Here is a 24,133-nt window from a genome sequence, read left to right on the forward strand (position 1 = left end):
TCGATGGCTGGCGCAGACACGATGGGTTGAAGGGCCTCTTCCTGTGCTGTAGAACTCTATGATACTGTACCTGTCTCTCCCAGTTTCCCTCTGAAATAAGTCGTCAAACTGCTGCATCCTCTTCGGAGCTATAATAAACGCGGACAGGTTTGGGAATGCCAAGCCAGCCTGGTGAATCAGTTTGTACATGTTCCCTCGGCTGTTCTTCAGCATTTTCTGTGGGGGCCCCCAGAAGATACAGACGGTTTCCTGGCTTTTGTTAAGGAACTCCTTGGGCTTCCTTATCACCCGGTAAACGCTGGAATGGGCGACGATGCGCAGTGTCGTCTTGCTCCCGACGTCCTTCTCGTATCCAGTTGTCGGCGCGTCATTCATGCGGATGGTGCACTCGGTCTTGTCAATTTGTGACCCCAACTCACTGCCCAGTAAGTGGCTGGAGCTGGTAATGAGTGCACACTGTCCACAGCGAAGGTTCATCGTCTGAAATAAGAGTAACATTGGATCACTAATGTTAGGGGCCAGATCAGAAACTCCAAGGTACTCTATGAAGTTAACCCAGACCCCAACTGTTTTTGATTTTGGCATTAGTGTGAGCATAAGGGGGTTTTCACAGAAACTTCATTGCAGTGTTAATGTAAGCCTACTCACGACGCTAATAAATAAACTTTAAACCCTAAAACACAAAGTATTTCACTCCAGGTGTGATTCTATTGACCCACTAGGAAGCATTTATTAAAACAAACTTTATTTACCCAATACAGTTTAACTATAACCAAAAGGAACTTGTATAACTTTTACCAAGTGAAATACTTAAACGTGACAAGGTATAATTCTTAACCACTGGTCTATCTTGATTAGTTCCAATTTAAGCAATATTCCTAATAGACGTAAACTTCTTCTCAGAATCAGTTAGCAAAACACACAGGCTTACGCGAGTTGCTAGTCCTCCAGCCTTTTAACACCTCTGGACAGAGATACAGAGAGACATATGTCTTCTGACTCTCAGACAGCAGCCTCCAGAGAAAGATCTGTCTTCAAACAGCAGAACTCCAGAGAAAAAGAGAGGGAGAAAACACCTCTTGCCTTTTGAAGACCTCAGGAGAGAGATGCCTACTTTCTAGCAGGTCCCAGACTTCACCTTCCAGAGAGAGAGAGAGAGAGAAAGAGCTGCTGTTCCTTTTCAAATTCAAACAGCAACGGCCTGTTTGTCTCTCTGTAAGCCTAGCTCTGCCCATTCACATGACACTCTCTTGTCAATCAACCTAATTAAACTCTATTCTGAAACCCCAGGGGAAACCCCCCAAAAAAATAAAGCCGTTTGATAAGGTTCACCACGTTTGATAAGGTTCACCATGGTAGGCTTCTGCAGAAAATGCAGATGTATGGGATTGGGGGTGATCTAGGAAATTGGATCAGGAATTGGCTAGCGGATAGGAAACAGAGGGTGGTGGTTGATAGTAAATATTCATCATGGAGTGCGGTTACAAGTGGTGTACCTCAGGGATCTGTTTTGGGGCCACTGCTGTTTGTAATATTTATTAATGATCTGGATGAGGGTATAGTTGGGTGGATTAGCAAATTTGCTGATGACACCAAAGTCGGTGGTGTGGTAGACAGTGAGGAAGGGTGTCGTAGTTTGCAGGAAGACTTAGACAGGTTGCAAAGTTGGGCCGAGAGGTGGCGGATGGAGTTTAATGCGGAGAAGTGTGAGGTAATTCACTTTGGTAGGAATAACAGATGTGTTGAGTATAGGGCTAACGGGAGGACTTTGAATAGTGTGGAGGAGCAGAGGGATCTAGGTGTATGTGTGCATAGATCCCTGAAAGTTGGGAATCAAGTAGATAAGGTTGTTAAGAAGGCATATGGTGTCTTGGCGTTTATTGGTAGGGGGATTGAATTTAGGAGTCGTAGCGTTATGTTGCAACTGTACACAACTCTGGTGCGGCCGCACTTGGAGTACTGTGTGCAGTTCTGGTCCCCACATTACAGGAAGGATGTGGAGGCTTTGGAGAGGGTGCAGAGGAGGTTTACCAGGATGTTGCCTGGTATGGAGGGGAGATCCTATGAGGAGAGGCTGAGGGATTTGGGATTGTTTTCGCTGGAAAGGCGGCGGCTAAGAGGGGATCTTATTGAAACATATAAGATGATTAGAGGTTTAGATAGGGTGGATAGTGATAGCCTTTTTCCTCTGATGGAGAAATCCAGCACGAGGGGGCATGGCTTTAAATTGAGGGGGGGTAGTTATAGAACCGATGTCAGGGGTAGGTTCTTTACCCAGAGGGTGGTGAGGGATTGGAATGCCCTGCCAGCATCAGTAGTAAATGCGCCTAGTTTGGGGGCGTTTAAGAGATCCGTAGATAGGTTCATGGACGAAAAGAAATTGGTTTAGGTTGGAGGGTCACAGTTTTTTTTTTTAACTGGTCGGTGCAACATCGTGGGCCGAAGGGCCTGTTCTGCGCTGTAATGTTCTATGTTCTATGTTCTATGTTCTATGTATTAACTCAGATTAAAACAAACAACCCAATAATTAGGTGCAATCATTCTTCTGCATTCTCAGCATGTGGGCTGCTGGTTGTAGACAATCGGCACCGTAATCAGAGCTGAAGTATAAAACATACCCCTCACAAGAAACATTATATAAATGCATTTCGTAAAGGCACAGTATCGTCACACCAATGTTAAAGCAACAATGGGTGCTGTACCCATCACTCCAACGTGGATTGTTCTCCCTGGAAAGACAGAGTCTGAGGGGCAGCCGAATAGAAGTTTATTAAATTATGAGGGGTATAGATAGGGTGAACAGTTGGAAGCTTTTTCCCAGGGCAGAAATAACAATTACAAGGGGACACAAGTTCAAGATAAGCGGGGGAAAGGTTCAGTGGAGATGTGCGGGGGGGAAGTTTTTTTTACACAGAGGATAGTGGGGGCCTGGAATGCACTGCCAAGTGAGGTGGTTGAGGCAGTTATGTTAGCTACATTTAGGACTCATCTTGATAGACATATGAACAAACAGGGAATAGTGGGATATAAGCGATTGATCTAGATAGGTAAACATGATCGGCACAGGCTTAGAGGGCTAAAGGGCCTGGTCCTGTGCTGTACTGTTCTTTGTCACATCATGTAGAAAGGAAGTGGACTAACAACTAATGTATGGATGGCCAATGAGGTCTCCTGGTCTAGTTTCCATCGCATAGGAATTCACCAGATTCAATTATTTCCCTGATGGGTCCATGGGTTTTCTTTGATTTTTTTTGTGCCTCTGTTGGGAGGTCACATGGCTGTTGGCGGTAAGGGTAGGAGTTGGGGAAGGAGTAGGAAGTGTCCAGTTATGATGTTTCCTCCCCATTTTGGGTGTAAGACAGGCTCAAGGGACCAAGTTGCCAATTATCTCCCTGTCATTATGTCATATGTTGTTGCTAGATATTTTACCCTTTGTAGTTGTTAGCTACCTTCATGGCCTGGTAAATCATCCTTGCTGTGGCACTCAGACGAAACTGGGAGGATCCATCCACAGTCCCAGTTGAGTTCGATAAACTTGTAGAATCAGAGTTCAGATGGAAGTCAGATAGAGAATCTGGTGAAATGGTGCAATGGTAATAATCTCTCTCTCAACCTCAGTAAAATGAAGCAGATAGTCATCCACTTCAGGAAGCATAGTGGAGGACATGCCCCTGTCTACAGAAATGACAATGGTCAAGAGCTTCAGGTTTCGAAGTGTCCAGATCACCAACAACTGTCCTGGTCTCTCCACACTGATGCTACAGTTAAGAAAGTCCACGAATGTCTCTAATTTCTCAGGAGGCCAAGAAAATTCAGCATGTCTGCTATGACTCTCACCAATTTTTACAGATGCACCGTTGAAAGCATCCTTTCCGGATGTATCACAGCTTGGTATGACTTCTGCTCTGACCAAGACTGCAAGAAACTACAAAGGGCTGTGAACATAGCCCAGTCCATCATGCAAACCAGCCTCCCATCCATTGACTCCGTCGACACTTCTCGCTGCCTCGGAAAAGGAGCCAACATAATTAAGGACCCCACGCACGATGGACATTCTCTCCTCCACCTTCTTCCATCGGGAAAAAGATACAGAAGTCTGAGGACACGTACCAACCGACTCAAGAACAGCTTCTTCCCTGCTGCCATCAGACTTTTGAATAGGCCTACCATATATTAAGCTGATCTTTCTCTCCACCCTAGCTATGACTGTAACACTGTATTCTACATCCTCTCCTTTCCTTCTCACCTATGTACTCTATGAACGGTATGTTTTGTCTGCAGAGCGCGCAAGAAACAATACTTTTCATTGTATACCAATACGTGACAATAATAAATGAAAACAAATGGTTGTGAGAACAGGGAAGTCATAAGCAACAGTGGTTTTCAGTCCTGATAGTCATGTAGCTGAAAAGCATGTTTGAGTGCCGAGGGTCACTGGGCAGTGGTGGCACCGGGCTCTCTCGGAGCGAGGACGAACATAAAGACTCCTTCAGGAGAACAGGAAAACAGGAGGGAGTAAATGAAGGGGAAATTTTTCAACACACTGAAGATTTTATATCACAACTATTAATTATTGGTAAAACAGTTGAGCAGTTTGAGATGAATAACTGACTGTTCTAACATCTTAAGCCTCTTTACAACACCAGTTCAGCCTTATATTGATGGTTTTTAGCATGTTAATAGGGTTTGGTCACACTAAATCAACGCCAGCCCATTCACTTAACACAAATGTCAAACCAGCCACATTTTGTTTTTTCAGTGCTTGGTTTGTTACCGAGTTAACATTCAGATCCTCTTTACAATACTTGAGGAAAGACTTGTGGAGTAATGAAGAAAGCCCAACGGACAGGATGGTATTCATCATCACACAAAGGACACAAACCATCCTGAAGCACGAAAAATAGTTGGGAGAAAACAATTTGTTAAAAGCCCGAACTTACTGATTCACAAGCTTCCATCTTACAATCCTAGAATCCCTACAGCGCAGATAGAGTCATAGAGGTTTACAGCATTGAAACAGGCCCTTCGGCCCAACTTGTCCATGCTGCCCCTTTTTTTTAAACCCCTAAACTAATCCCAATTGCCCACATTTGGCCCATATCCCTCTATACCCATTGTACCCATGTAACTATCTAAATGCTTTTTAAAAGACAAAATTGTACCTGCCTCTACTACTACCTCTGGCAGCTTGTTCCAGACACTCACCTGTCTGTGAAAAAATTGCCCCTCTGGACACTTTTGTATCTCTTCCCTCTTACCTTAAACCTATGCCCTCTAGTTTTAGACTCCCCTACCTTTGGGAAAAGATATTGACTATCTAGCTGATCTGTGCCCCTCATTATTTTATAGATCTCTATAAGATCACCCCTCAGCCTCCTACGCTCCAGAGAAAAAAGTCCCAGTCTATCCAGCCTCTCCTTATAACTCAATCCACCATGTCCCGGTAGCATCCTAGTAAATCTTTTCTGCACTCTTTCTAGTTTAATAATATTCTTTCTATAATAGGGTGACCAGAACTGCACACAGTATTCCAAGTGTGGCCTTACCAATGTCTTGTACAACTTCAACAAGACGTCCCAACTCTTGTATTCAATGTTCTGACCGATGAAACTAAACATGCCGAATGCCTTCTTCACCACTCTGTCCACCTGTTACTCCATTTTCAAAGGGCTATGAACATGTACCCCTAGATCTCTTTGTTCTGTAACTCTCCCCAACGCCCTACCATTAACTGAGTAAGTCCTGCCCTGGCTCAATCTACCAAAACGCATCACCTTGAATTTGTCTAAATTAAACTCCATCTGGAATCATAGAAACATAGAATCATAGAAACCCTACAGTACAGAAAGAGGCCATTCGGCCCACCGAGTCTGCACCGACCACAATCCCACCCAGGCCCTACCCCCATATCCCAACATATTTTACCCGCTAATCCCTCTAATCTACACATCCCCGGACACTAAGGGGCAATTTTAGCATGGCCAATCAACCTAACCCGCACATCTTTGGACTGTGGGAGGAAACCGGAGCACCCGGAGGAAACCCATGCAGACACGAGGAGAATGTGCAAACTCCACACAGACAGTGACCCAAGCCGGGAATCGAACCCAGGACCCCGGAGCTGTGAAGCAGCAGTGCTAACCACTGTGCTACCGTGCCGCCCCATGGATAGAGACCATAGAGGCCATTTAGCACATCGAGCCTGCACCGACAACAATCCACACCCAGGTCCCATCCCCGTAATCTCACATATTAACCCTGCAAGTGCCCCTGACACTAAGGGGCAATTTAGCATGGCCAATCCACCTAACGTGCGGGAGGAAACTCATGCAGAGAGTTTGGCATGAGTGGCGGAGAATGGGCAAACTCCACACAAACAAACAGTCACCCAAGGCCAGGTCCCTGCAATGTGAAGCAGTAGTGTTGATCACTGTGCTATTGTGCCACCAATAATCTTGGTCATGTGCGTGTGGTAAGATGAGAGAAGCTGGGATTGCCCTCCTCAGAGAACTCAACGTCAATGAGAGGCTTAAGACTTGGTCTGCCCAAGACCGCAAGAAACTACTAAAGGTCGGGAATGTAGCCCAATCCATCACGTGAAACAGCCTCCCACCCATTGACTCTGTCTACGCTTCCCGCTGCCTCGGAAAAGCAGCCAGCATAATTAACGACCCCACACACCCCGAACATTCTCTCTTCCACCTTCTTCCTTTGGGAAAAAGATACAAAAGTCTGAGGTCACGTACCAAACGACTCAAGAACATCATCTTCCCTGCTGCTGTCAGACTTTTGAATGGATCCACCCTGCATTAAGTTGATCTTTCTCTACACCCTAGCTACGACTGTAACACTACATCCTTTCCTTCACTATGAATGGTATGCTTTGTCTGGGTAGTGCGTAAAAAACAATACTTTTCACTGTATTCCAATACATGTGACAATTATAAATCAAATCAAAAAGACAGGTACTCAAAACTGAAGGCAGGATTTTCCAGCTTTTTTATTTCATAATAGTTTGTTTGTTCATTAGTCACAAGTAGACTTACATTAACACTGCAATGAAGTTACTGTGAAAATCCCCTGGTCGCCACACTTTGGCACCTGTTCGGGTACACTGAGGGAGAATGCACCTAACCTGCACATCTGAACTGTGGGAGGAGACCGGAGCACCCAGAGGAAACCCATGCAGACACGGGGAGAACATGCAGACTCCACACAGACAGTGATCCAAGCCAGCAGTGCTAACCACTGTGCCACCCCCAAGCTTTCATCCGCCCCCGAGCTCTTCCCGCTGGCAGGATCTTGCGATGCCAAAGGTGACCCATCACTGCGGGTTCCCCAGCAACATGGCCAGCAAGGAGCGCAAGTGGCCATTAACTTTGGCGGGACCAGGAGATCCCACTGGTGGCCAATGGCAAGCTGCCTTCACTGTGGCAAAACCCCACACCAGGAAGGGGTGGGGATGCTGCCCTAAGACTTTTTTCGATTGAGGACATTAGGAGAAGCGGTTTGCATTGGCAGGGAGGTGAAAAACCAGAGGATAATTGTCAAAAGAACTAGAGGGGGGAAATGCAGAGAATTTTCCTTAATGCAGCGAATTATGGTGCCCCAGGATACACTGCCTGAGAGGGCGGTGGACCCAAATTCAACACCAATTTTCAAAAGGGAACTGGATTTAAAGTTGGAAAAAGGCAACAAATTGCAGGGCTGTGGTGTGAAGGCAGTGGAAAAGCTCCTTCAAAAATCCAGTATCGGCGTGATGGCAAGCAAGCACAAACAATGGTGAGAACTGCAGTAAGCACAACTGGGTCCAGTCTTGCTGGCACCAACTGGTTCTAACTGGTTCCAGTTAATAACCTGGTCCAAGAGGGCCAGTTGACTTGGATTTTCCAACTTGGGGGCCCAGTGGATTTTTTAATCCATTTACAGGATGTGGATGTCACTGGCTAGGCCAGCTTTTATTGCCCATCCCTAATTGCCCTTGAGAAGGTGGTGGTGAGCTGCCTCTTGAACCGCTGCAGTCCATGTGGTGTAGGTACACCCACAGTGCCATTAGGGACGGAGATCCAAGATTTTGACCCAGCAACAGTGAAGGAACGGTCAATGTCTCTCCAAATCAGGATGGTGTGGGGCTTGGACGGGGTACCGGCAAGTGGTCGTGTTCCCATGTGTCTTCTGCCCTTGGCCTTCTAGATGGTAGCATTGAGGGTTTGGAAGGTGCTGCCTAAGGAGCCTTGGTGAGTTCCTGCGGTGCATCTCGTCGATGGCACACACTCCGGGGGGGGGGGGGGGGGGGGGGGGACAAGGCTCGCAGAACGGAATTCTCCATTGGCCTCAGGTTGGATTTTATGAGCCTCATCTCGAGTGAGGTCGTACAATCCCGGCAACTCTGCGTCGGTGGTGGAGGGAGTGAATATTTGTGGAATGGGTGTCAGAAAAGCGGGCTGCTTTGTCCTGGATGGTGTTGAGCTTCTTGAGTGTTGTTGTGAAGTTTTACGAGGGGTTAAAAGTAGAGAAACAGGCCATAAAGGTAAAATGCTGCGGATGCTGGAATCTGAAACAAAAACAGAATGCTGGAAAATCTCAGCAGGTCTGACAGCATCTGTGGAGAGAGAACAAGAGCCAACATTTCAAGCCAGGATGATCCTTCACCAGAGCAGAAACAGGCCATTCGGCTGAAATGCTCCATTCAGCCTCCTCCTACATCTAATCCCAACAAGAAATCCTTTCCATACTTTGCTGCCTCCTTTATTTATCCAGCTTCCCCTCAAATGTATCTGTTATTCCTCCTTTTGTTAGCGAGTTCCGCATTCTAAACTCTCTCCGAGAAAAGCAGCCCCTCTGAATTCCCGACTGAATTCCCGACTGAATTCCTTGTCCACGGGTATTAAATTATCCCACAAGGGAAACAGGCTGCACAATTTTTCTTACCTTGTTTCCAATAACTGGTAAGTAACCATCTTTTGTGACCCATTTCCTCAAATTGAATGGTGCCTGATTCACAGCACCGTGGATGAATTCGCCTTTGTAATGCAGTGAGTCATTGCCACTGCTGGAACTGTAGATTATCAAGAGAGTTGTCAATATGAAGATTGCTGTAGCAACCACATAGCTTTCGACCTGCAGAGAAATTGAACAAAAGAATGATTTTAAATCGAGGAATCCAGGTTTAAGGGGGGCAATCATGAACATTTATCCCCACGGTTCAAATGTTAATTAGGTGTGCAATGTTTTAGGGTGAACACAGTAAGAAGTCTCACAACAGATTAAAATCCAACAGGTTTATTTGGAATCAGATGAGTGGAGGTCAGTTCACAAACACGGCGTATATAAGCAAAGACACAATTACAAGATAATTACAGATTAGAATGAAAAGAATGGTTGGAATGTGAGTCTTTATGGGCAATCAAGTCTTTACAGGTACAGCGTGCGTAGAGAGAGGAATAATCACAGGTTAAAGAGGTGTGAATTGTCTCACGCCAGGACAGTTAGTAGGATCTTTAGGGTGAAGTTGGGGGGTGGTGGGGGGTCCACATGCCAGATCCAAGAGTAACGCGTTTAGCTCTCTTCGGAGGGTGTTGGTTACAGAATAAAATGCTCAAAGAAGTCTTCATGGTCCTCTGTAGGTTAGTAGGCAATCTATCAAATACTGGGAGTCCCATACTGGGCGGCACGGTGGCACAGTGGTTAGCACTGCTGCCTCACAGCGCCAGGGACCCAGGTTCAATTCCGGCTTTGGGTCACTGTCCGTGCGGAGTCTGCATGTTCTCCCCGTGTCTGCGTGGGCTTCCTTCGGGTGCTCCGGTTTCCTCCCACAGCCCAAAGACGTGCTGGTTAGTTGGATTGGCCATGCTAAATGTGTGGGGTTATGGGTATAGGGCGGGGAAATGGGTCTGGGAAAGATACTGGTGTCAGAGAGAGTCGGTGCTGACTCGATTCCTTCTGCACCGTAGGGATTCTTTGATTCTATGAACTGCAAGTCAGTATTAACTAATTGAATTATTTATAAATGTAAAGAGTACAGGCTCGGAGCTATCTTCATTTTTACCTCTTTACACATCCCTGCTCAACACCACACTGACCCCTAGGTCTGGGTCATGTGCTCTCTTACATCATGTGTGGGTGGTACTGTGCTCAGTCCCACATTAACCCTATATGTGCCAGATGCTTACACTACAAACTCTTCCAGGATTTCACTTGCATTTCAAAAATCTACATATTTGGTAACCTATGAATCTAAAAAAAAACTGAATAGCACAACAATAGCTTCATAAATTATTCTTTCATCAGATGCAGTCTCATCACCATTCATTGCCCATCCCTAATTGCCTTTCGAACCGAGTGGTTTGCTCGTGCCATTTCAGAGGAGGCAGTTAACAGTCAACAGGATAAAGGATAAGGGTCCAACCTTTTAGGACTGAGGAGAAATTTCTTCACCCAGAGGGTGGTGAATGTGTGGAATTCACTCCCACAGAAAGTAGTTGAGGCCAAAACGTTGTCTGATTTCTTGGGTCTAAAGGGATCAAAGGATGTGGAAGGAAGGGGGGGAATCAGGATATTGAATTCAATGATCAGCCATGATCAGGATGAATGTGGGAGCAGGCTCAAAGGGCCGAATGGCCTACTCCTGCTTTTAGTTTCTATGTTGCCGGTCTGGAGTCACATGTAGGCCAGACCGGGTAAGGATGACAGATTCCCTCTCCGAAAAGGGACATTAGTGAACTAGGTGTGTTTTTTCGACAATCAATGATAGTTTTGTGGTCACTACTACTGAGACTAGGGCCCTGATTTTACCGGCACGCCCTTCCCGAAATCAGGGCGGGCGGGGCTCGCAGAACGGCATTCTCCGTTGGTCTAGGGCGTGGTCTTACAAGCCTCGGGCGGGCGTGCCAGTGAAGTTCCGGCCTAGAAGTTGGGTTTTTGAGCCCCGCTGTGGCGTCTTTTCCAGCAGCAGAGGCAGCCCACCATTGGCCAATGGTGGGATCTTCCAGTCCCACCAATTTCTATGGGGTTTTGCCTGCCCGGAATCCTCTGTTGCTGGAGAACACGATTAATCAATTGCATCCAAGCTCCACTAGCTGCCAAGGTGGGATTCAAACCTGTGGTCCAGACCATTCGTTGGGCCCTCTGGATTACTCTTACCACTGTACAACCATCACTCACCCCCCACCGCCCCCACTCACCCCCACCCTTGCATTTGTGTGGTAGCTTTAACACAATAAAACTTCCCAAGGCACTTCACAAGATATCCAGCAAACCTAACACCATGTCACATCAGGAAATATAAGGACAGGTGACCAAAAGCCTGGTCATAGAGGTGGCTTTTATGGAAGGTCTCAAAGAGAGAAAGAGAAGTGGGACAGCAGAGGGACTTAGGGAGGCAATTCCGAAGTTTAGGACCTATACAGCTGAACCAACTGTGGAGCAATGAATATAGAATACCTACAATGCAGAAAGAGGCCATCTGGCCCATCAGGTCTGCATCAACTCTCCAAAAGAGCATTCCACCCAGGCCCTTCCCTCCGCCCTGTCCCCGTCACCCCACACATTTACCATGGCTAATTCTCCTAACCTATACATCTTGCGACACTAAGGGACAATTTAGCATGGCCAATCCACCTAACCTGAACATATTCTGGACACTAAGGGACAATTTAGCATGGCCAATCCACCTAACCTGAACATCTTTGGACCGTGGGAGAAAACTGGAGTGCCCGGAGGAAATCCATGCAGACACAGGGGGAGAATGTGCAAACTCCACACAAACAGTCACCCAATTGAACCTGGGTTCCTGGCGCTGTCAGGCAGCAGTGCTAACCACTGTGCCGCCGTGCAGGTTGGCATACAGGGATGTGCAACAAAGTAAGAAGTCTCACAATACCAGGTTAAAGTCCAACAGGTTTATTTGGCAAAAGCCACTAGCTTTCGGAGCGCTCACTGCTCCTTCGTCAGGTGAGTGGGATTTCAGTTCACAAACAGGGCATATAAAGACACAAACTCAATTTACAAAATAATGGTTGGAATGCAAGAATTTACAGGTAATCAAGTCTTAAAGGTACAGACAATGTGAGTGGAGAGAGGGTTAAGCACAGGTCTATTGTCTCCAGCCGGGACAGTTCCTGAGATTTTGCAAGCCCAGGCAAGTCATGGGGGTTACAGATAGTGTGACAAGATCCCGGTTGAGGCCGTCCTCATGTGTGCGGAACTTGGCTATGAGTCTCTGCTCACATAGGCAATCTGCTCAAAGACGATACACATCTCTTTAACCTGTGCTTAACCCTCTCTCCAGTCACATTGTCTGTACCTTTAAGACTTGATTACCTGTAAAGACTCACATTCCAACCATTATTTTGTAAATTGAGTGTGTCTTTTTGCCCTGTTTGTGAACTGAAATCTCACTCACCTGATGAAGGGGCAGCGCTCCGAAAGCTATTGGCTTTTGCTCCCAAATAAACCTGTTGGACTTTAACCTGGTGTTGTGAGACTTCTTACTATGTTTACCCCAGTCCAACGCCGGCATCTCCATATCATGTGCAAAATAGGCCAGAATTGGAGGAGCGCAGAGATCATAGAAACCCTACAGTACAGAAAGAGGCCATTCGGCCCATCGAGTCTGCATCGACCACAATCCCACCCAGGCCCTACCCCCATATCCCTCCATATTTACCCACTAATCCCTCTAACCTATGCATCTCAGGACACTAAGGGGCAATTTTAGCATGGCCAATCAACCTAACCCACACATCTTTGGACTGTGGGAGGAAACCGGAGCACCCGGAGGAAACCCACGCAGACACGAGGAGGATGTGCAAACTCCACACAGACAGTGACCCAGGCGGGAATCGAACCCAGGACATCAGAGGGTTGTAGCACTGCTGGTTAGGGAGGTTGGAAGGGATTTGAAAAGAACAGTGAGATTTCTAAAATCCAGGTTATCACTAGACTGGAAGGCAATGTATGTCAGCAAGTACAGGGCTGAGGGTAATTGTCACTCAGGGCAAGTTGGGATGTGGGCAGCAGAATTTTCATTCAGCTCCTGTTTATAGAGGCTGCAAGGTTGGATGCCAGCTAAGAGAGCTCAAGGACAGTCGAGCCTAGAGGTAACGAGGCGTGCGTGAATTAAGCGGATTATGCTCAGACACAGAGTGGATTAGGTCAGTCATACCATTCATTACAAAAATGGTTTGTGATAACCTTTGAAACCTCTTTTAATCACAGTACGAAGTCCCACAACACCAGGTTAAAGCGACTCATCTGAGGAAGGAACAACGCTCCGAAAGCTCGTGATTCCAAATAAACCTGTTGGACTTTAACCTGGTGTGGTGAGACTTCTTACTGTGCCCACCCCAGTCCAAAGCTGGCATCTCCACATCTTTTAATCACATTTAGCAGATTAGAAATTGAAAACAAAACAAAACAAAATCCAAAATAAAAGAGTCGATGTTAGACATACAGAGATCAGCATCTGCAAAACCGGCTTAAGATCCAGCAAAGCACAAACTTCTCTTCAGATCTGCTGCCTGTATCTCCAGCAGTTGTGTTTTGGAAGCAGTTAACAGCTCACCACATTTGTCATGTCTTTTGAAGCTGGCAGTGAAACTAGTTCTGCGAATATTGTGTCCTCACCTTGAACATGCCTGTAATGAAGATAAAGCAGGTATTCACACACAGGACATTTTGTTTGAAAAAAAAACTGGGCACAATTGAATCAAGTAAGCCTAGATTCAAACCGGCCCTCGTTGTAACATTTCTCCTCTCGTACAGTACTGGCACTAAAACTACTTGGTTTCCAAGGTTAGCCTCTCAAAACCAGAACTTCTTGATAAACTAAAGGCACATTTGTTTTAAACAATACATACAAACTTGCTTTAAAAAAAAGAGTTATAGAATCCCTACAGTGCAGAAGAATGACAGCCGGCCCACTGAGCTGGCACCGACAACAATCCCCTTAGTGTTAGGGGATTAGCAGAGTAAATTCATGGAATTGCGGGAATAGGGCCTGGGTGGGATTGTGGTCGGTGCAAACTCGATGGGCCAAATGGCCTCCTTCTGCACTGTAGGGATTCTATGATTCTAAATTACAAACAATTGTACTCAGGCCCTATCCCCGTAACTCCACATTAAAAAAGAAATCTGGAATTAATAATTTACTGATGACCATGAAACCATTGACAATTGTCAGCCCCCCTGGCAATAAGGAGAAATTTAGCATGGCCAACTAACCTAACCTGCACATCTTTGAACTGAGAGGGGAAATCGGAGCACCACACAGACATGGGAAGAGTGCAAACTCAACACAGACAGTGACCCGAGGCTGGAATTGAACCTGGGTCCCTGGTGCTGTGAGGCAGCAGTGCTAACCACCGTGCCACCCCCCAAAAAAAACTTTTTCAGTTGTTAGGATTGCTAACAATTGCTTCCCAAGTGTAACCACTTTTCTCCTAGGCAAACTTACACACAAATATAATGAGATTCAAGGAATGTCTATCTTACTAGTGGGTAGTATTTATTGCCCATTCCTAATTGCTCCGGAGATGCTGCTGTTGAACCTCCTTCTTGCAGTAGGTACTTTTAGGAAGTTCCATGATTTTGACCCAAGGACAGTGAAGTGGTATATTTCCAGGGGGTGGGGTGTGTGAGTTGGAGGGGAATTTGCAGGTGGTGGTGTTTCCCAGCCCTCTGCTGCCCTTGTCCTCCGATGTCATGGGTTTGGAAGGTGTTGTCAAAGGAGGCTTGATGAGTTGCTGCAGTGCATCTTGAAGATGGTACACACTTGCTGCCACTATGTGCCAGGAGTGGAGGGAATGAACATTTCAGGTGGTGGTTAGGGTGTCTATCAAGCAGGCTGTTGCTAATCACGTGCCGTCCTCTTGAGTACAAATAAGTGGCTTGCTTGGTCATTTCAGAGGTGAGTTACATTATGGAGCTGCACATAGGCCAGACCAGGTAAGGATGGCAGATTTCCTTCCCTAAACTTTTGAGGTTTTTCTAAATTAATTTTGACAAGATGTGGGCCGTGCTGACTAGGCCAGCACTTTAATGCTTCTCCTTAATTCTCCTTGAACTGAGTGGCTTGCTCAGCCATTTCAGAGTCAACCACATTGCTGTGGCTCTGGAGTCACACGTAGGCCAGACCGGGTAAGGATGGCAGATTTCCTTTCCTAAAGGGACATTAGTGAAGCAGGTGTTTTTTTTAAAAATAATCGACAATGGTTTCATGGTCATCATTAGACTTCTAATACCCGACTTTCTATTGAATTCAAATTTCACCATCTTCCATGGTGGGATTCGAACCTGGGTCTGCAGAGCATTACCCGGAGTCTCTGGATTACTGGGGAGGTGATGGCCTAGTGGTATTACCGCAAAATGTACAAAAGTTAGGGCTAAATGACAAGAATTTCTGTTTAACAAAAAAATTAATGTACAACATACTTGAAACAATAATTCTCAGCAGTGCTATTAATCCAGAAACTCAGCTAACATTCTGGGGTCCCGGGTTCAAATCCCGCCACGGCAGATGGTGGAATTTGAATTCAAGAAAAAAAATCTTGAATTAAGAATTTACTGATGACTATGAAACCATTATCGATTGCCGGAAAAATCCATCTGGTTCACTAATGTCCTTTAGGGAAGGAAATGTGCCGTCCTTACCTGGTCTGGCCTACATGTGACTCCAGAGCCACAACAATGTGGTTGACTCTCAACTGCCCTCTGAAATGGCCGAGCAAGCCACTCAGTTCAAGGGCAACTAGGGATGGGCAATAAATGCTGGCCCAGCCAGTGACGCCCATGTCCCAATAATGAATAAAAGTCCAGAGACAATACTACTACACCCAAGGTCTCCCTGAAAACAGAAGAAATGAAATGTAATACCTTTTCACTGCAAGTCCAACTGAGAAGCTTCCAACACAAGGGTCTGCCCCGAAACGTGTACAGAAAGCTGCCTGGGTGCTCAAGTCCAAGTGTCACTACAAGGTGGCAGGCTTCTCTTCAATGGGGAAAGTTGAACATAGAATGCTCGTCGGATCCTGTCCTGTTATACTAAAAGTAAAAACAAAATGAAATTAAATATTAAAACATTAAAGAAAAGTCACACTGCCTGACAGAAGTCTACAAGATTATGAGGGGCATGGACAGAGTGGATAGTCAGTGGCTTTTTCCCAGGGTGGAAGAGTCAATTACTAGGGGGCATAGGTTTAAGGTGCGAGGTTTAAAGGAGATGTACGAGGCACGTTTTTTAGACAGCGGGTGGTGGGTGCCTGGAACTCTCTGCCGGGGAAGGTCGTGAAAGCAGATATGATAGTGACTTTTCAGGGGCATCTTGACAAATACATGAATAGGATGGGAATAGAGGGATATGGTCCCCGGAAGGGTAAGTGGTTTTAGTTCAGTCAGGCAGCATGGTCGGTGCAGGCTTGGAGGGCCGAAGGGCCTGTTCCTGTGCTGTAATTTTCTTTGTTGACTATGTGGTGAGTAGGATTAGTAAGTTTGTGGATGGCACAAAGATTGGACGGGTGGTTAACAGTGAGGTGCAGTGTCTTGGGCTACAAGAAGGTACAGACAGAATGGTCAAATGAGCAGGTAAGTGGCAGATGGAATTTAACTCTAATAAGTGTGAGATGATAAGTATGAGGCAGCATGGTGGCACAGTGGTTAGCACTGCTGCCTCTCAGCACTAGGGACCTGGGTTCGATTCCTGCCTTGGGTCACTGTCTGTGCAGAGTTGGCACATTCTCCCCATGTCTGTGTGGGTTTCCTCCGGGTGCTCCCGTTTCCTCCCACAGTCCAAAGATGTGCAGGTTAGGTGGATTGGCCATGCTAAGTTGCCCCTTAGTGTCGGGGCGACTAGCTCGGGTAAATGCATGGGGTTATGGGGATAGGATTGTGGGTTTTTTTCTCTTATGGGCGAGTCCAGAACTAGGGGGAACTGTTTTAAAATTAGGGGTCGCCCTTTTAGGGCAGAGATGAGGAGGAACTTTCATCTCAGAGAGCTGTGCAACTTTGGAACTCTCTGGGCGGGATTTTCCAGCCGCGCTCGCCCCAAAACTGGAAAATCCCACCTGAGATCAACGGGCCTTTACATGGTCGGGTTTGCCCCCCCTCCCCCATTACAATTCCCGTGATGGGCGGGACTGGAAAGCTGCCCCCCCACCCCCCACCTCAGAAGGCAATAGAAAAGGGATCACTGAATGTTTAAAGGCAGAGGTAGCCAGATTCTTGTTAGGCGAGGGAATTAGAAATTATCAGGGGTGAATGGGAATGTGTAACTCAAAACACAAACAGATCAGTGATGGTCTTAGTGACTGGCGGAGCAGGCTCGAGGGGCCGAATGGCCTACTCCTATTCCATAAGTATATTTGAATGTTCATAAGCAACATTAAAAAGGGTTCATAATGAATCAATCAACACCAACAACAATTCATTTTATGCCCAGAATTCACAGATTTAAATTTTAGAGTTGTCATAATCAGGGAACGTGGAATAAAACAGATCTGGAAACTGAATACATTAACACGCAAAAAGAGATAAAAACATCATATTAAACTAGTCCAGCACATCCATGCAGTGATCTAGCGTATCTTTTGATTTGATTTATTGTCACATGTATTAGTATACAGTGAAAAGTTTTGTTTCTTTCGTACTATACAAAGCATACTGTTCATAGAGAAGGAAAGGAGAGAGTGCAGAATGTAGTGTCACAGTCATAGCTCGGGTGTAGAGAAAGATCAACTTAATGCTAGGTAGGTCCATTCAAAAGTCTGACAGCAGCAGGGAAGAAGCTGTTCTTGAATCGGTTGGTACATGACCTCAGACTTTTGTATCTTTTTCCCGAAGGAAGAAGGTGGAAGGGAGAATGTCCGGGGTGCTTAACTATGCTGACCGCTTTGCCGAGGCAGCGGGAAGTGTAGACAGAGTCAATGGATGGGAGGCTGGTTTGCGTGATGGATTGGGCTACATTCACAACCTTTTGTAGTTCCTTGCGGTCTTGGGCAGAGCCGGAGCCCATACCATGTTGTGAGAATGCTTTCTAGGCTTTCTTTTTTGTATGCCTTAATATGTAAAAGGTTTCATCACAGTCTCAGTTTCGGCCTCACCCAAGTAGGCTATTTAACGCAGCAATGTGGAAAATGATTGATGACTGTGGGAGGAATGTGCTTACAGACTGAAATCCCACCCACGCAGCAGTCAAGTCACAGGTATGGGATGATCCATCGCCAGACATGCATCAGAGGTGTCCCTCACACCGAATAAAATCCATTAACATGGATAAAAGCAGACTGTGCCCATCATGTGGAGCGCAGCCAAATGCTGTTGATGCACTGTTTCTCCTTTCCTCTATCTCCACCTCCACCTCCCCCCACCCCACAACACCCCCCCCCCCCCCCCCCCCCCTCTCCACCTTCCTCTTGTTCCTCTTTCTCCCACGGGGTGAAAGAAAGAAAATTAACTCTCAGGAACCGGCAGGCTCTTGCAAGATTTCAATTTCGAGGCAGGATCAAGTTGGTAAGTCTGCGTCCTGCACTTCCCGTGTCTGCCACCATAGCTAGGATTCTTTCCCCATGACATATTGTCACTATAATGTCGCAGTCTCACTCTCCCTTCCCCACAATCTGTCTGCTGCAAAAACACACTTTCTCACTCACCCTCACATGCCATCTTGTTAAATGTCTGCACGCTAGCATCTTATGTGGAGCACAGGAACAGGCCCTTCAGCTCACGATGTTGTGCCGAACATGACGCCAAATTAAACTCATCCCTTCTGCCTGTCCTTGGTCCATTTCCCTCTATTCTTTGCATATTCATGAGAAGGTGATGGCCTAGTGGTATTATCGCTCGACTATTAATCCAGAAGCTCAGCTAATGTTCTGGGGATCCGGGTTCGAATCCCGCCACGCAGATGGTGGAATTTGAATTTTTAAAAAAGAATATCGAATTAAAAATCTACTGATGACCATGAAACCATTGTCGATTGTTGGAAAAACCCATCTGGTTCACTAATGTCCTTTAAGGAAGGAAATCTGCTGTCCTTACCTGGTCTGGCCTACATGTGACTCCAGAGCCACAGCAGTGTGGTTGGCTCCCAACTGCCCTCAGGCAGCTAGGGATGGGCAATTAATGCTGGCCAGCCAGCGACGCCCATGTCCCACAAATGAATAAACAAAACTAATGTGCTTATCTAAAAGCCCTTAAACGCCCCTATCATATCTGCCTGCACCACCACCCCTGGCAGCGTGTTCCAGACACCTGTAAAAAACTTGCCCCTCAAATCTCCTTTGACATTTCCCCCTCTCACCTTAAGTGCGTGCCCCAGAATATTAGACATTTCAACTCTGGGAAAACTATTCTGACCGTCAACCCTATCTATGCCTCTCATTATTTTATAGACTTCTATCTTAGAATGTTACAGAAAGGAAAACAGCAAATCGGAACCATTGATTTTCGCCGCAAGCCACCAGTCAAATGCCACACTTCCAATCGATTACATTATAAACATCTTTTCTCAAGCAATTATCTAATTCCTTTCTCAAAGTGCTGAGGGGGTGTTGCTTCAGTTAGAGTTCATGGCAGGCAATTCCATATTCTAACCACCCCTATTGAAAGAAATATTTTCTAACCACCCCCATCATTTTTTTTGAGATTATCTTAAAACATATGCCATCCTGTTTAGCATCTCGCTAACCAATGGCAAGAATGCTTCATTATTTATCCAACCCTAACCCTTCATAGTCTTGAAGACATTCATCAGGTTACCCTTCAAGCTTCTCAACATCAGTATGAAAAATACCAACTTCTCAAAAAATATAACCATAACCCTTTAGCGTATTCACAATGCATCCTTTCTGATGCTTCACCTGTCAGCAGTGACACTTCCGTATCCAAAGACGTTGACTAACATTTTTCACAAGCAGCACACAATGTTGTTTTGGGAAAAATCTCGGAATACTTGTCGTAATGTGAAGGAAATTGTGCTTGTGTGGGAGTAGAGGGCCATACTTTAATACAAAGATGAAAGGTTATCGGGGTAGGCAGGAATGTGGGGTTGAGGTTACAATCGGACCAGCCATGTCTTATTGAATGGGATAGCAGGCTTGAGGGGCCAAGTGGCCCCTAATTTTTATGTTCGAATGTAAACACCTTGATGCAAATCTCTTTTTCTTTATTCTTTCATGGGGTGTGGACAGTGCTGGCAAGGCCAGCCAATTAGAACCATCAAACCCCTACAATGCAGGAGGCCAACTCTACACCAGCTCTCTGACAGAGTAGCAGGTTAGCACAATGGCACAGTGATTAGCACTGCTGCCTCAGTGGCAGGGACCCGGGTTTGATTCCCGGCTTGGTCATTGTATGGAGTTTGCACATTCTCCCCATATCTACGTGGATTTCCTCTGGGTGTTCCGGTTTCCTCCCATAGTCCCAACGAAGTGTGGGTTAGGTGGATTGACCATGCTAAATTGCCCCTTAGTGTCAGGGGGACTAGCTAGGGTAAATGCATGGGGTTACGGGGATAGGGCCTGGTTGGGATTGTGGTCGGTGCAGACTCAATGGGCCTCCTTCTGCACTATAGGATTCTATGATTCTCTGAGTATCTCACCCGGGCCCTCTCCCCAGCCCTATCCCTGCAACATTTCCCATGGCTAACCCATCTAACCTACACATCTTTGTAAGCAGTCTCACAACACCAGGTTAAAGTCCAACAGGTTTATTTGGTAGCACGAGCTTTCGGAGCGCTGTTCCTTCATCAGGTGAGTGCACTACCAAATAAACCTGTTGGACTTTAACCTGGTGTTGTGAGACTACTTACTGTGCCTACCCCAGTCCAACGCCGGCAACTCCACATCATGGCTACATACCTTTGGACACTAAGGGGCAATTTAGCATAAGCAATCCACCTAACCCGCACATCTTTGTGACATTGGGAGGAGTAGATGGGAATTAACAGTAGAAGGGACTAGGTATATTAGGAATTAGTTATAGGAATCAACCCAACATCAGATAAACAGCTGTTTTAAATAAGTAATTGAATTGTATTAACATTTTTTATATGTTTTAAATTTTACATGAAAAAAATTCATGTCGAATTGTCATTCGAGGCCAATGTACAAGGTAAATTCGAACTGAACTGAAAGATGTAGAAAACACAATGGACTTTTTGATTAAGAAACTGAAACATAAAACATGAAATATTCTGGGACAAAACCCGCAGGTCAATATCAGAGATAAGAAAAACCAGTTAGAAAAACTGAATGTGTAGTTGAGAATTCTGATTAATTCTAAATACCCAACATGAGGATAATTAGCAGCTAATGTTTTAACATGAGGTTTGAGAATAATACAAAATATCTAAGTAACATCTTAATAATGTCTCCAGGAAATGAATTTGTAACATGCCAGTGAAATGAAAGATGTTTTTATGAAAGGTATCAGCACAAGTCAGGCACAAATAATGCAACAATGTAAATTACCAATGCATATCTAATCCGGAGAAAATAAGTCCAATAGATAAAGGTGCCTTCAATAAAACCAGTTTTAATTGGTTAGAGAAAGTGCTGAATCGTTAGAAGCCATTTCTTTGGGAGGAAACTTCCGTAAAACAGACTGGCTAATAATTGAAGTTATATTTAAAGGTGTCCAGAGAATGACTGATTGAAAGACATGTCATCAGTAGATTGACAGATCAGTGAATGAATAAAATTGCTGTTAATTAAGTGATGGGCAGATTAATCTGATAAAAAAAGCAAAACTATTCTACTCTTTCGGAATGAAATCGGAGATCTTTGTGAAAAGCCTGCGAGCGCATTAGCTGTGTAGGTGGAATCATAGATCACCCATTTTGGGCCAAAACGAGATTTGTCTCATCTTAATTGCATGTTTGCATTCATTTCTTAATATTAAGTTGTTATTCTGACATTTCAATGCATTAATGAAGATTGTTTAATTGAATATTTCCTTGAATTGAATGAATTTTTTTATTGCCTTTGTGAAAGTAAAATGTTAATAAAAAGATCTAGTCTTTAAATCAACCAGGCCACCTTGGAAGAATTTCCCACATGAGGAGGAAACCCACGCAGACACAGGAAGAACATGCAAACTCCACACAGACAGTCGCCCAAGGCCAGAATCGAACCCGGGTCCGTGGCGCTGTGAGGCAGTATCTAACCACTGTGCCAACCCTTACACATTTGATGGAAGAATAAAAACGTCACAGAATATTTTGGGACACACTGGTAAGGAGTTTAAAAACAGTGTAGGTACGGGTCTGAAGTTATACTGCACTCTCAGATTCAAGATGGTAACAGCAGCATGCGATTGGCAACTGACAACATCCAAATAATGCAGCGGTACAAGTCACACTGCTGCTGTGGAAGTGTGCTCACACTGCTCCCGAGAACCCTGCCAGGAATATCAATACCTGCAAAATGTTCAAATAAATCTTTATTTCTGCAAAGCATAAATTACTTCACAGTGACATAAAGTGACTTCAATATTTAAATTGCCTTCTCCTGGTAAAGGTTAAAGTCTGATTTAATTATTTACAGTTGGGATTGAGAATGAAGGCTCACTTTACTAATTAGATCCAAGGCTGAGTCAGAACGTGGAATTGATTTGACCAGGTTTGCAACAAGAAAGGTTGTAACGTGTCACATCTGCAAGGTTCACATCCAGCAGACCTCCTCAGGTCCATCAAGAGGAGGTCCTAAGAGGGTAAACTGCATGAAAAGCCATTTTGGTGCTGTGCTTGGTTGCTCCCCACTCTTCTACTCACCAGTAATTGGGAATAAAATGGGTGTACAGTACATGGGAGTACGATAACCCTTCAGAGGAAGTGGAAGTTAAAGCACCTTAAGAACATAAGAACATAAGAAATAGGAGCAGGAGTAGGCCATCTAGCCCCTCGAGCCTGCCCCGCCATTCAATAAGATCATGGCTGATCTGAAGTGGATCTGGTCCACTTACCCGCCTGATCCCTATAACCCCTAATTCCCTTACCGATCAGGAATACATCTATCCATGATTTAAACATATTCAACGAGGTAGCCTCCACCACTTCAGTGGGCAGAGAATTCCAGAGATTCACTACCCTCTGAGAGAAGAAGTTCCTCCTCAACTCTGTCCTAAACCGACCCCCCTTTATTTACTGACCCACCTTGTTCCTAAAGGTGATTAGGCACTTCGGAAGTCTGTGGCATAGTGGTAATGTCAGTGGACTGGTAATCCGGAGGCCAGTCTAATGTTCTGGGGACATGAGTTCAAATCCCACCACGGGATTAATTGAACTCAGTGAATAAATCTGGAATATTAAGCTCGTCTCAGTAATAATGACATTGATAACTGTCACCGATGGTCATAAAATCGCATCTGATCCACCGATGCTCCTTGAGGGGAAGCAAGTCCATTGTCCTTATCTGATCTGGCCAACATACGACTCCAGACCCACACCAATGTTACCTGCCTTCTGAAATGGCCGAGTCAGTTCAAGGGCAATTAGGGATGAGGAACAAATGCTGGCCTTGCCGGCAAGAAAAATAAATAAATAAAGGGGGGAATTTTACCATTTTGAGTCTAAGTGCCGGATCTGGGCGTCAAATAGATCCGCGCCTGGAATCCTCTTTCCAGCACGCCCATACGCATTTTGCCGGCTCTGGCCCGATCTGCGCTGTGGGCGGGGCTTAGCGCTGGCGGACCGATGGGAGCTCTGAACTGCGCATGCGCAGTTCGAAAAAAATCTGAGAGCACCCGGGCGCGAAACAAAAAAGCAGAAAGCGGTGAGAACGGCTCTCTGACGTTCATCCTCTGGTCGGGGGGCTGGGGGGGGGGGGTAGAGAGAGAGAGAGAGAGAGAGAAGGGGTGTGACGTCTCATCCCCTTGGGGGGGGGGGGGGGGGTGGCGGGGGGGAGAAGAGGAGAGGGGGTGTGACGTCTGATCCTCTGGTCGGGGGGGTTCCGCTGCCTGTCTGCGGCCGATCCCTCCTGGCACCATCACTGGTTCACTACCAGCCACAGCCATCTCTCCCGCTCTCTCGCACCTGCAGAGAAGAGTAATCTGTGGCTGGTAGTGTACCAGTGATGATGCCAGGAGGGATCGGCCGCAGACACACAGCGGAACCCCCCCCACCGACCAGAGGATGAGACGT

At 45.8% G+C, this 24,133-nt stretch overlaps 1 protein-coding gene across 2 annotated transcripts in view; it reads right to left on the reverse strand.

The window, feature by feature from the left end:
- Positions 1-24,133, reverse strand: part of LOC144502420 (alpha-N-acetylgalactosaminide alpha-2,6-sialyltransferase 6-like) — a 75,120-nt gene that overhangs the window by 5,441 nt on the left and 45,546 nt on the right. The window contains exons 4-7 of one of the 2 annotated variants that reach the window (XM_078226301.1): positions 15,874-16,041; positions 13,565-13,637; positions 8,932-9,120; positions 71-480 (exon numbers count right to left, since the gene is read on the reverse strand). In XM_078226301.1, coding sequence (XP_078082427.1) covers positions 71-480; positions 8,932-9,120; positions 13,565-13,576 — 611 coding nt within the window. In that variant the 5' untranslated portion in view covers positions 13,577-13,637; positions 15,874-16,041. Of the gene's footprint in view, positions 1-70; positions 481-8,931; positions 9,121-13,453; positions 13,638-15,873; positions 16,042-24,133 lie in introns of both variants that reach the window. The other variant, XM_078226300.1, reaches the window with a different exon arrangement.

The sequence above is a fragment of the Mustelus asterias genome, chromosome 13, assembly GCF_964213995.1.
Source record: "Mustelus asterias chromosome 13, sMusAst1.hap1.1, whole genome shotgun sequence".
Classification (NCBI taxonomy): Eukaryota; Metazoa; Chordata; class Chondrichthyes; order Carcharhiniformes; family Triakidae; genus Mustelus; species Mustelus asterias.